Raw genomic sequence first — 12,502 nt, 5'->3', positions numbered from 1 at the left:
TTCTTAAAATATTGGCAGATGTTTGTGCTCTGCTCTTGCTTTCTTTGATAAGTTATTCCTGTGGAGGTGTTAAAAAAAAATCCCCTTTTTTTTGTAGTTCCCGATGCATCGCCAGGTGATGTGGGCGGAGGGGGCGGAAGCAGATCAGAGTTGGTCATCACATGGGAGGTAACTCATCGATCTTATGTTGTTCATTTTTATTGGATCATGAACCCTACAAGTGTGTCACTAACTGAATTAAAATGGTTTTGTTCTATTTATTAGTGCTTAGGACAGGGGCCGGCAACCCAAAATGTTAAAAAAGCCATATTTAACCCCCCAAAAATTAAAAGCCTTATATGAACTTTATAATGAATGCAACACATATCTATCTATATTATATTTTTATCAAAATGAATAAGTTGGATGCAAAACATTCAGTGGAGATGGAGAATGAAGAATTTCATAACAATATTCATCAATTGCAATATGCAATATCAAATTTTTGGTTAAAAATACAATGAAGAAAGCCAATTTTCAATGTAATTACTATTTCGAAGATTCCAATAAACAACAAAAAAGAATGCGCACAGCACGTTCTGGGCAACACAAACATTGCATGGGTTTGTATAAAATAGAATAGCAGGCTTTTGAAAAGGTAAAATAAATAAAATCACATAGTTTGATTTCTGAGCAGTGTTCTATCTTTGTACCATTGGGGTCCATGAACAATCAAACAACTTCTGGTTTGTGACACTGCCCCTTTCAAAAAGGGCGGTGCTTGGGCATGCACAGCTTACCTCTAGCACAGGGGACATGCGAGAGAGAGGAAAACAAGTGCAGGAGAGATGCACCAGAGTGTTGCATTGCAATTTCTCCAGGGAAGAGTTCAAGTCTAAGAGCCACGACTTTGTCACAAAATATGACTTTGCTGCGATGGAGGCGACAATTTGTATCCGTTTTTTTTTACAACCTCATACCATTAAGAAAGCGGCAGCCCAACTCGGCAGTTATACCCCTCGTTGAAAGTTAATATTATTATATACATTTTTATAGTATGTAAAACGTTAAAAGTGTTTGTCGTGTTTTTCCTACTACAGAAATAATATTAACACAAAAACATATTTGACACCCCCATCTTTTAGAATTCTTAAACATTTTTGGAACAGCGCCAGCTAGCCACTTGGCCTCATGCGGGTCTGAGCTGCGGGTTACCGACCCCCGGTTTAGCCTGTTGTACAGTGCTTAGTTTGAGCAAAGAAAAGGGATACAAAACTTTACACCGATTTTTAATCCCTCTCTGTTTTCTCAATTCTCTTATACTTGTATCTAGTAAAAATAGTGTAATGATGAGATATGAGCATTTGCCTTTTCCCACGTCATCTTTGTCCCTGGTGGTTAGGATTCTGTGCTTTTAGTGTTTCTATCCAGGTGCCACCATTGTTATGCTGGGGTGTTCAAATTAAGGATTTTATTTGTTAACAAAACCAGGAAAAATGTAACAATCAAACTAGGGGCTTTAAACAAATGACGTGTCCAAAATAAATCAAACATGACAAAACCCAAACTGGAAAGAAAGATTACATCCGAAACAAAAAATGCAAGGGACAAAGTAGCAAACTAACAAGTGAGCATTAAACTGCTAACAAAATGTCCAAAAAGAAAACAAACCTAGCGTGGCAGTGGAAATGCAAGTAACAAAAAAATAAGAGGACGCAAAAAAGTAATAAAATGTCCAAACCGGAAACCGGAAACTGGAAGCAACAAATCTGATGTTGCAATGACAGCGGAAATGAAAATGACCCGAACGACGTGTGCTGTCTAAATTGTCATTAAAAAGGTTTAGGATATTAAGGTACAGGAGTGTGGTGATTGGACACACCATTGTCCACTTCAGAACCCGGTTGACGCCCTCTGGTGGAGGGTGGTGTACAAGATCCTAACACATAATCGGTCAATGGGTATGCATAGGTGAATTGAGTTTATAAAGTAACTCCAGTGTTTGAATTTCGTGAGATCCTGATTGGTGGACAGTCTAAGGCTCCGGGGGCATGTTCCAAACTAGCATTGGCATTTAACGTTGCTTGATTTAAACAAATTTAAAAGTAAAGCACTGCAAAGACATTTTTTTCTTGTTTTAAGTGTTTTTTCTTATATTTTTGGCTGTTGTCAACCTGAATTGAGCATGGAAACTAGATCTATGATGAATATGTGCTCTTCTATCTACAGTAATCCCTCGGTTATCGCGGTTAATGGGGACCAAAACCACCCGCGAAAAGTGAAAATCCGCGAAGTAGCTACGCCCCTTCAAAAATGCTTAAAAAAACATTTTTTTTTCAAATTATTTTATTTTATTATTATTATTTTTAGACCTGCAAAGCTCTGAACCCGCAAACATAGAACTACAAAGTAGCGACGCCCCTTCAAAAATGCTTAAAAAAAATATATTTATATATATTATTTTTTTTATTTTATTTTTTTTAATTATTATTATTTTTTAGACCCGCGAAGCCCTGAACCCGCGAACGTGGAACCGCGAAGTAGCGAGGTCCCACTGTATTCTATTTTAAACATTGTGACAAATTTATTGTCATTGTCACATGTGAATTGCACAACGAAATCGACATTCGTCTCTGGTACTGTGACCAAAAATAATGTGATAATGCGACAAAATAAACTGCCTTTAGCTATTTAATCTATACCAATGATTTTCAAACACTGTGCCGCGACACACTAGTGTGCCGTGAGAGATCGTCAGGTATGCTGTGAGAAATTATTTAATGTCACTTTTTAAAATTTAAAATTTTATAAAACGTTTATGAATCATTTTCTGCAAATATTATGTCACTGTCAAGTGTCTGTGCTGTAAAAACTGGGGGTATTATAAACTAAGTTGTAATTAAACATACAGGTTCAGTGTCATTTTATAACATTTTTGGTTAGTGGTGTGCCGCAAAATTTTTCCAATGTAAAAAACATGCCCTGGGTCAAAAAAAGGTTGAAAAACACTGATCCATGCTACTGGTGGTCTAGTGGTTGCAATTTGGTGCCCTCACTGCTGCAAACTGGCTTTGATTCTTCTTGCATCTAACAACAAAGAGTGAAGAAAAAGTGAGATTTTTTTACAGATTTCCAATCACATGAGTGGGCATTTTACTCCAATAAAAAAATTTATATCTAAAAATATCATCAAATTTTTGAATAATACAAATACTGTATACGAGACTCTCTTGGGACCAATTAAACCCTGCAAACCGAGAATCTTTCTATGGTATGGGGCACACTGATTTCCTCATTTATCATTTATGAATGTCAAGAACTTAGTCTCCGATTTTTGACTTTAGCACTCAGAAATGTGTTAATCAGTGCACCGAAGACAAAAAAAATCGCTTTCATTTGAAAGATAACACTGTCGCGAGCGCCTCCACTTACAGAGGCATTTTCTTCATTCCATATTGTCAGGGGGTCTCAAAAGCAATTTGAGGGTCACACAAACCAATGGCGTCGGCCCAGGAGCGGTATGAACGCGAGTGGTTTGTATATGTTTTAATATCACTATAGTTTTGTGTTTCAATCTCAGCCTGTCCCTGAAGAACTACAGAATGGTGAAAGCTTTGGTTACATCATTGCTTTCCGCGCCTTCGGAGAGGTCAGCTGGACCCACGTGGCCACTTCTGCCCCTGGGGCGTCCCGCTATGTGTACCGCAATGAAAGCATCGCGCCATTCTCCCCGTTCCATGTCAAGGTTGGCACGTATAACAGTAAAGGGCAGGGTCCCTTCAGCCCCGTGGTCACCATCTACTCTGCAGAGATCGGTAAGTTTCTCTTTAGGATTATAATAATAATAATAATTTCCTTTGTATTGTCATTCTTTGTAAGAAAGAAATGTCGATACACCTGACCCGTTGTAGCGAGCCGATGCAGCCGCAGCCAACAGAGGGCGCCGCCATTTTTACCAATGTTATAAGTCTTAGGTATGACTCGGCCGAGGCGCGAACCAGCGACCTCCCAGTATTCAGTCAAATGACGAATTGGGGTCAAAATGATGTCACGTTTATTGTCATTGATAACAATGTCGTAAACATTGTTTACAACGGCGTTAGGCGTGCCACTTCAAGACTTAAAAGAGAATATTAAGATAAAACATGATGAATAGGCAAATATATCCATAGAGTAGTGTCAGTATATTAGAACCAACAGTGCAATGAAATTTAGCAGCAAAATAATTCCAAAATAGATCGTGAATTAAGGAATGGTACACAAAAATTTAAATACATACTGTATTCAACATCATCCTGGACAGGTTAATGACTGTAGCTCTGCACCAACATGAAGGTAGAGAGGCAGAGAAACAAAGAAAAACAATGGCAGGTGTATAATAGACAGGAATTGAGCTATTTTATAAAACTATCCATCCATCCATTATCTGCACCGCTTATCCTCAGTAGGGTCGCGGGGTTCATAAAACTATATTTATTGTAAATAGGGAGAGAGAGAGAAGCCCGGCCCAACCCGAGCGTATTGATTTACATTCTAAGAGCCCAACTCGTGCTGAAATTTGAGTTGGGCCTGAGCTTGAGAAATTACGTAAAAAATAATACGCCTCACCGTGTTTAAAACCGCTGACCAGAGAGCAGCAGGTCAAAGAGGCGGTGGCAGCAACATAATTAAATAATACTTTAACTCTGAGTTTAATACTATCACTGTCAGAGACCATGCCAGGAAACAGGACCCACTCGCGTACTCATGGCATGGCAACCGTGACAGAAGCTGGTGCCACACGGTGGGGGCCAGTTGGGCGCCATGGCAACGGTGACAATCTCCACCCTAAACGCGCGTGCAGAACAGTGAAAAGAGAGGAGTCCTTTATAATGTTATTGGCTCTGCTGCGGTATTGTTACCCTTCAACATGAATGCATAGGGACCCCAATGATACACATTGCAAAATAATGTGGAACTACCAGGGATAAATAGGGATAAATCAATAGAACTCAATTAAAACTCCTGTGAGATTTATGTAAGACCAAGATCCGTGACAAATAGAACAAATTGAAGAAAAAGAGAGGAAGAGGAGAACACTAAACCAATTGTTCGTATAAGAAGAGCATTCTAAACCCCCTTATTAAACAGAATTCTGGTTCTGAAAAGAAAAAAACAAAGGATTTTTTTGAGGTTATAGAAAAAGAATAATTTAATATTATAATAGGATGAGTGCACGCATGTAATTATATCTCATAATCCAAAATATATTTCGTCTGTTGTGCTCTATTGCTCTTTGACGTTGCAGAAATGATCTTTGTCTACGCTGAAAACTTATAGACCAGAAACATTTTCTTTCCAGAAAATTGCAGTTGTGGTACTCGACACAAAAACTAGCGCCTTTTTCTTCTGTACCTCAGTTATATAATCCGCAAAAAGTGATTTACTCTCTGGAGTGACTTATGTTTGATTTTACTTACTACCGTAAATTCCGGACTGCAGAGCACACCTCCAAGCTCCATGCTGAAATTTAAGGAATAAACTCGACTCGACTAAGTTGCAGCAGATTTAAAGCCACCGGCTAAAACAACCATACAAATAAACTCATTCACATCAATCTCTTGCATTTTAAGACAGGCACACACCTGGCGCCTGACTTAGTTGTTTCAGTTCTCCTCTCAATAATTCATGTCACGTGTTTTCGGATCTTGTAATCACTCAATATGCCGATGACAAAGACATGCACATATTTACTACGAAAGAAAACGTGAAGGAGGGCTGCGTCGCTTAAAACGTGAGCCCTATATATCTAGACGACAGTGCCAGGGCAACTATACTGTGGATAATAGTGCCAAATAGTAACACAGACGTGGAAGTAGTCTTTGTGTTGTCATTGGTGGTTTTCACCATAACAGACCAAATCGTATTCACTTGTTATTGTTCCTTGAGGATTAAAGGAAACTTCAGCAACCTGATACAGATGCCGATGATACATAAGTGTTGAGATTTTAATAGACCACTTCTCGTGCTTTTAATTGAGAAATTGATTTGTGGGTAAAAAAAAGTTCAAAAATAGTAGTTTTGTTGTGAATATTTAATAAAGCAGTGTTAGACCTCCAGTTTGGCTCCTGTTATTTATTCTTGTACAAATAATTTTGGCAAAAAATTGACAATTTAACCTCTGAAAGGGTGTCATTGCAGATTTACTCTATGCCGCAAAGAATAATACGCCTCACCATTTTTAAAGTCGGAGCGTTTAAAATGGAGCAAAAAAGTAGTGGCTTTTAGTCTGTAATTTTCAGTATTTATGAATTTGTCTACAAGGCAAACCGCTCTACTGACGACACAATAAACACTACTCCTCCTGTGGCGCTGACCGTTTGGAGAATCGTGGGAACTATTTCAGGATGCTCCTCCCGAACTTCAGCTCTGCGTTTAATACCATCACCTCCATTAACAAGCGCATTAAAAATATATATCTTGCGACTTATTTGGACATTTTTTTTAGTTGCTGCGAAATATTTTTTGTTGCTTCTAATTATTATTGCACTAGTTTTCACCTCACTTCTGTTATCATTATAATTTAAGCCGGTCTCTAAGCACTACTTTGCTAATATTTTTGCTAGTGGCGCAACAACGAATCGACAAAATCGATTCAAATCGATGATGAAAAGCAATAGCAACTAATTAAATGATCGATTCGTTGTGTCACATGATTTATTATTTATTTATAATCATTGCAAATTAGAGTACACACCATTTCATTGTGACGCTGGGAATTGTAGAACCTTTTTGGTCCTAAAGAGGGCGCCAAGACAGTTTTTATATATTAAAAAAAAGCTAAACTTGTGGTTTCAACTTTGTAGTGTATGACTGTTTCATATCCAAACAAAGTTAACAATTTTCAATGGAACGGACTGGAATACATAGAAAAACAATCAGAAAATAAGTACAAAAACAATAAAGTAAAAAGAAAAACAATAATAATGACATGTTTAACTGTACCCAAGTAGCAGATTCTTAAACATAAATCATTTTCATATCAGCAATGGTTATTTTGATTATTTTTTGTGGATAAGAAAAACTCTACACACATTGAAATGTATTTATTGCTTTTTCTTTTTTGTTTTGTATGACAAGTCTAAATTTGATATGATCTGTGATGATCTGGATAAGGTCATAGGGAAAGAGTATCTGACCAGTTTGCAGAAGTGTAGCATACATTTCTATGCATTTTTTATTTACAATTTAATTGACAAACACTAATAAGTTTTTCATTGTTTTATACCATAAAATATTTTGTCTAGCTGTCCAAAACTTAAATATTTGAATAAATAGGAGGGAAATTAGAATTTTTTTTCATCGATGAATCGAAAAAAATAATCGACCGATTCATTGTTTATGAAATGAATCGTTAGTTGCAGCCCTAATTTGTGCCTATTTATCCTGACTGTATTTTATCTTATTTATTCCTTTAAAGGTTTTATTACATGTTTACCCTGGAGTGTCATGTCTGATTTTGTTGCATACAACGTTTCACAACGTGATATTAATGAGAATAAGGGCAATTCAATTCATTTTTTGGCTCCTAGAGCCGCTTATATGGTAACTTATTATGTGGAAGATACATTATACACTAATGCCAGAATAGACATTCCCAAGGGGGCAACAATTTGTAATTGCTAAAAGGGAAAAGAAGCTACAAATGTTTCTTTGTTGAAAGCACTTGAAAAAAAAACACGAAATGCAGGCGCATCTTTAATAAAGCGTTGAAAAATAACATACAAAGAAAATTGCTTCCAAATATCATGTTTTTCAACTGACATTTACTAGAGATGCTTTGAAAGGTTCATTCTGTTGGATTTTCACCATTATTCTCAGATGCTTCCAATGTAATTTGTGTTTAGAGAGGTACATTTATTCTTTGTGCCTGATGTACGAAGGCAGCGTTTCTAAATTCAGCTCATATTGTCTGCATCAGAGCCAAGTGGGCTGCCAGTGGGAGTATGGGCCAGAAGTGTCTCAGCCTATGAGATCGAAGTGAATTGGCAGGCTCTCTCCTTCACCCCTGAAAGGGTTCTCGGCTATGAGGTACATTTCACTTTTCGGTTTTGAAACAAATATTGAATGTAATGCAGTTTAAACACGGGGCCTAGCAAAAGTACTGGCCCTCCAAAAACTTCAAAGCTTAAAACATAAAGCTTAACAACTCAAAATATTTTCTATCAATCAAAAACCTGTGAGACACAATCCTGAAGTGGAACCAAATCATTTCGATATTTTATATTATATTTACAATGAAGGCAGCACGGCGGGGCAGTGGTTAGCGTGTGTGCGGCACAGTTCTGAGGTCATGGGAACCTTCTGCATGGGTTCAAATCCAGCTACCGGCCTTCCTGTGCGGAGTTTGTATGTGCAGAGTTTGGATGTTCTCCCCGTGCTTGCGTGGATTTCCTCCAGGCACTCCGGTTTCCTCCCACATTCCAAAGACATGCATTTCAGGTGATTTGGCCGGTCCAAATTGTCCCTAAGTGTGAATGAGTGAGTGAGTTGTCTGTCCCCGTGTGCCCTGCGACTGGCTGGCACCAGTTCAGGGCTGGCAACCAGTTCAGGGTGTCCCGTGCCCACTGCCCAGAGATGGCTGGGATGGGCGCCAACAGAAGGAGCATAAAACCACTGTAAACCTACCATTACCTGTCTGTCCCTCCAAACCATTGGCCCAAACAATGAGAAAACTAATCAGAGGAGCAATCAAGAAGCTCTCCTGTTATTTATTCTTGTACAAATAATATTGGCAAAAAATTGACAATGACCTGCACCCATAGAAAGCTGAGGTTGGGCAATTTGTGCATAAGACAACTATTAGTTGTAGTCTGCATAAATCTGCCCTTTATAGAAGAGTCGCAACAACAAAAAAAACTGAAAGAAAACCATAAAAAGGCCCATTTACAAGAAGCCACATGTGAGACTCAGATAACATATGGAACATGGTGCTCCGGTCAGATGAGGCTAAAATTGAACTTTTTGGGCTGAATGCTAAGCATAATGTTTTTCATAAGAGTAAGACTGCACAAAACCCCCAAAACACAACCCTTACTGTCAAACATAGTGATCTCACCATCATACTCTATGGTTGCTTTTGTTCAACAGGGCTTGGGTAAATTGTTAGAGTTGTTGGGTGGATAGATGGAGCCAAAATGGGGAGATTCTGGCAGAAAATCTGTTGGAGTCTGCAAGAGCCTTGAGAATTGGGCGCCGGTTCACCTTCCAACAGGAGAACGAGCCTAAAGATAAAGCAGAATCTACAATGGAATGGTCTAAAACTAACAATATAAAGGTGTTAGAATGGCCAAGACAAAGACTTGACCTCAATCTCAAAGAGCATTTGTTGAAAGATCTGAAAAATGTGCTGTGGCCAAACGATCACCATCTGTCCTTAAGAATCTTGTGCTGTGTTGTAAATATTAGAAAATAATTCTGCTTATAGATGTGCAAAACCTATGGTAGTAATACCCATAAAGACAGCTATGATCACAGCAAAACATACCTCCCATTGCCTCCTTTTTTGTAAGCACAATATATAATGTTGAATAAGTGTTGTTTCTTTTGTGATTGTGTCTTACATATTGATTGTAGGAAAATGTTTTAAAAATGTTTTATCTAAAAGTATGAAGCCTAAAATATGGCAATATGGCAAAAGGTTATTAGGGGCCAATACCTTTGCAAGGCACTCTGCCCATTTGGAAACATTTTGTTTGGTTGGGCTCCTGCCAAAATTACGTATAGTTTTGCACTGTTGCAAAAGCCATGGTGACAGACTGTTTGCACCAGAACACAAATAAAATTGCCTGCCTGCGCATTCCACACTGGCTTTCAATTATAGGGTAACGTAGTCAATACAGTCGCCGCTCACATTACTGATTGTGAAAATGCTGACGGGCGCCAGCGCTACAAGCAAAACGGTTTAAGGTCTAAAAGAATTATTTCCAACCTGCGACCAAAAATCTTGCCTGCAAAACATGCAAACAGAAGTTGTTTAAGGTTATTATTTGTGTGTAATACTACTTGATTTTTTGTATTATTCCAGTATTATTCCATGCTTTCAAGAACGATAATAAATTAGGTTAATATCCAGGGTTCCAACGGGTGCTTGAAAATCTTGAAAGTCCTTGGATTTTAAAGTTGTTTTTGCAATGAGTGCAAAGTGCTTGATCTTTGTGTGAAGTGCTTGTAAATGCTGGAAATTGTTACCTTGTTTCACAACAAGGCTGCTTAAAAATGCTGTTCTCTTGGGGCTTTGGTCAGCCAATACATTTCTCCTTCCCTCATGATTAACGGCAGATGTCAATAGTTTGTATAGCATGGTCTTGTGAAGCGTCATCGCCCACTACAGATGGCGGCCAAGAGGACAGGTGCATTCTTTTCCGAGTGCAACGATTATGTGTCAACCATGGACATTTTTTATGAAGCATGCAAAAATTAAGGTAGTATTTCCCAGTGGTAAATCATAATGGGAAGAACTTAAATCTAAGCTAGATATTGCCGTCATTTTAAGACACCTATTTGGGGGGAAATATGTCTCAAAAATGTTTACACTTGTATTGTTCAGCTTTATAAATGTATATGCAATTTACTCCAGAGCAAAACATTGTTTTTGGTTGCAGATATATTTGTGTGATGATATCAGATTTCTTCGTTTTATGCTATTGGAGAAATTAAAAATTTGGCTTTGAAAGACCTTTAAAAGTGCTTGAATTCAGTCATAAAAAGGTGTACAAATCAAGAATATCATGAGAAAATATACCGAGAGATTGAATTTAAACATCTTGACGGATGAGATTATATGACTGCCTTCCATAAAAAGATGATATTTGCTTAAAAATGTCAATTCAAGAAAGTTTCTTTTGGTGACATTTCTTAAGAGATGAAAGTACCAAAGAGGTACGTTTATTACTTCTTTGCTATCATCTGAAAATATCAGCCGGTGCTTTGCGAGATCATTGTCACGGAACTTTATTAAAGTACTGAAAATAAATCACGCCATTTTGTTGACCTTTTAAGACACTCAACTATGGTTATAAGGTTATTATTTCAATGGTGAAGTGATATAATATTCCACTGTACTCAATACATTGTTGGGAGGATTTTTTTTTTTTTTATAAAGGAATCTAATACAGTAACTAATTACCTGTTGAAAAATGTATTCAGTAAAGTAATCCCAACACTGTAATATCGCAAAGATGTAACTTGATTACTTTCGGTTACTCCAATACCAAATATGCTATCAAAAGACTAAATCAACTAAATATAAATACAATTACTCGATTTAGTTTCAGATAAATAAACAATGTAACTTTGAAATAGAGGAAACCAAGATCAGGTAGTTGCTTGTAGTCAAACAAAAAAGTGCTCCTGTAATATAGTATTTTGAGCAAAAAATAAACTTTCTCTTTCCTATGGTAAGTTTTCATTAAGAGCACATCAAGAACCCAATTGTGTTTAAACCAACAAAAGGTTCACTTTCTAAATTACTCCAAAATTCTGGAAAGGCCGGTCATCTCTGTCTGTATTTTATTGTCAGTGATTAAAATTGTGACCATTATTACAGTTTGTTAATCAGTGCATTACAGGAATGAGTGCATGATGTGAATGAATGGATACTTAAAAGGGTGTGTGAAAGAGGGCACACGCCCCCAGGCATTAAATTTATTTTATGTTGTTTGATTTATATAGTATGTTCATACTTGTTTATTGATGTTGTCTCGTTAGTTGCACTTAAATAACGTAGAGCACTATTGTAGCACTATTTAGTTATATTAATATTTAGTTATTCTATTTAACACGCTACAGTGGGCATTTGCACGTCACACTGGGTATTTGTATATTGTATTCTTTTTGCTTTATTATTGTATTGTTCTCAGCTCAGGGATGCTGCTGGAAATGTGAATTTCCCTTCGGGGATGAATAAAGTATCTATCTATCTATCTATCTATCTATCTAGAGCTTTTCTGTTAGTTTTGTGACGGTCATGTTTTGTAGTCAATCACCTTGGGCAACTCCATGGTCGGAGGAGGAACGGGGTACTGAGTGTGCTGCATGTGTGGAATCTGAATGAGACGGCCGAGAGAGAGAGAGAGAGAGAGAGAGAGAGAGAGAGATCGAGAGAGATCGAGAGAGAGAGAGGAGTGAACCGACATGGTGAACGTAAGCAAAGCTAATGCGAACTAGGAAAAGAATGAAAACAGTTAAAACGAACGCGCACTGGACTTCAGTAGTCTACCCTGTAGTGTGCAACATAAAAACACTCTAAAATATCAAATTTAACCCTGCAAAGTAATCCTTATTTTTACAAACCATACCTTTAATTTGGTTATGTTTTCTATGTAAATGTAATGGAATACAGCTACTTTTTTGTTTCCTGACTACTTAACTCCGTTGCATGTATTCCATTACTTCCCAAGCCTGACCGTAAACATGCAGAATAAAATGTCATGTAAGGTCAAGTTTCAATTATCATATTTTCCACACTATCAACCACACCGGA

At 37.5% G+C, this 12,502-nt stretch overlaps 1 protein-coding gene across 1 annotated transcript in view; it reads left to right on the top strand.

Annotated features, from left to right (window-relative positions):
* The window catches only part of cntn3a.2 (contactin 3a, tandem duplicate 2), a 140,892-nt gene that overhangs the window by 114,811 nt on the left and 13,579 nt on the right, over positions 1 to 12,502 (top strand). The window contains exons 17-19 of the mRNA XM_088332033.1: positions 98 to 168; positions 3,560 to 3,794; positions 7,940 to 8,049. Of these exons, the coding sequence (XP_088188159.1) occupies positions 98 to 168; positions 3,560 to 3,794; positions 7,940 to 8,049 (416 nt within the window). The remainder of the gene's footprint in view (positions 1 to 97; positions 169 to 3,559; positions 3,795 to 7,939; positions 8,050 to 12,502) is intronic.

This window comes from Urocampus carinirostris, chromosome 3 (assembly GCF_059441175.1).
Source record: "Urocampus carinirostris isolate Australia breed hairy pipefish chromosome 3, RoL_Ucar_1.0, whole genome shotgun sequence".
NCBI lineage: Eukaryota > Metazoa > Chordata > Actinopteri > Syngnathiformes > Syngnathidae > Urocampus > Urocampus carinirostris.
The sequence above is the reverse complement of the archived record's forward strand: the minus strand, read 5'-3'. Positions and strand labels throughout refer to the sequence as shown.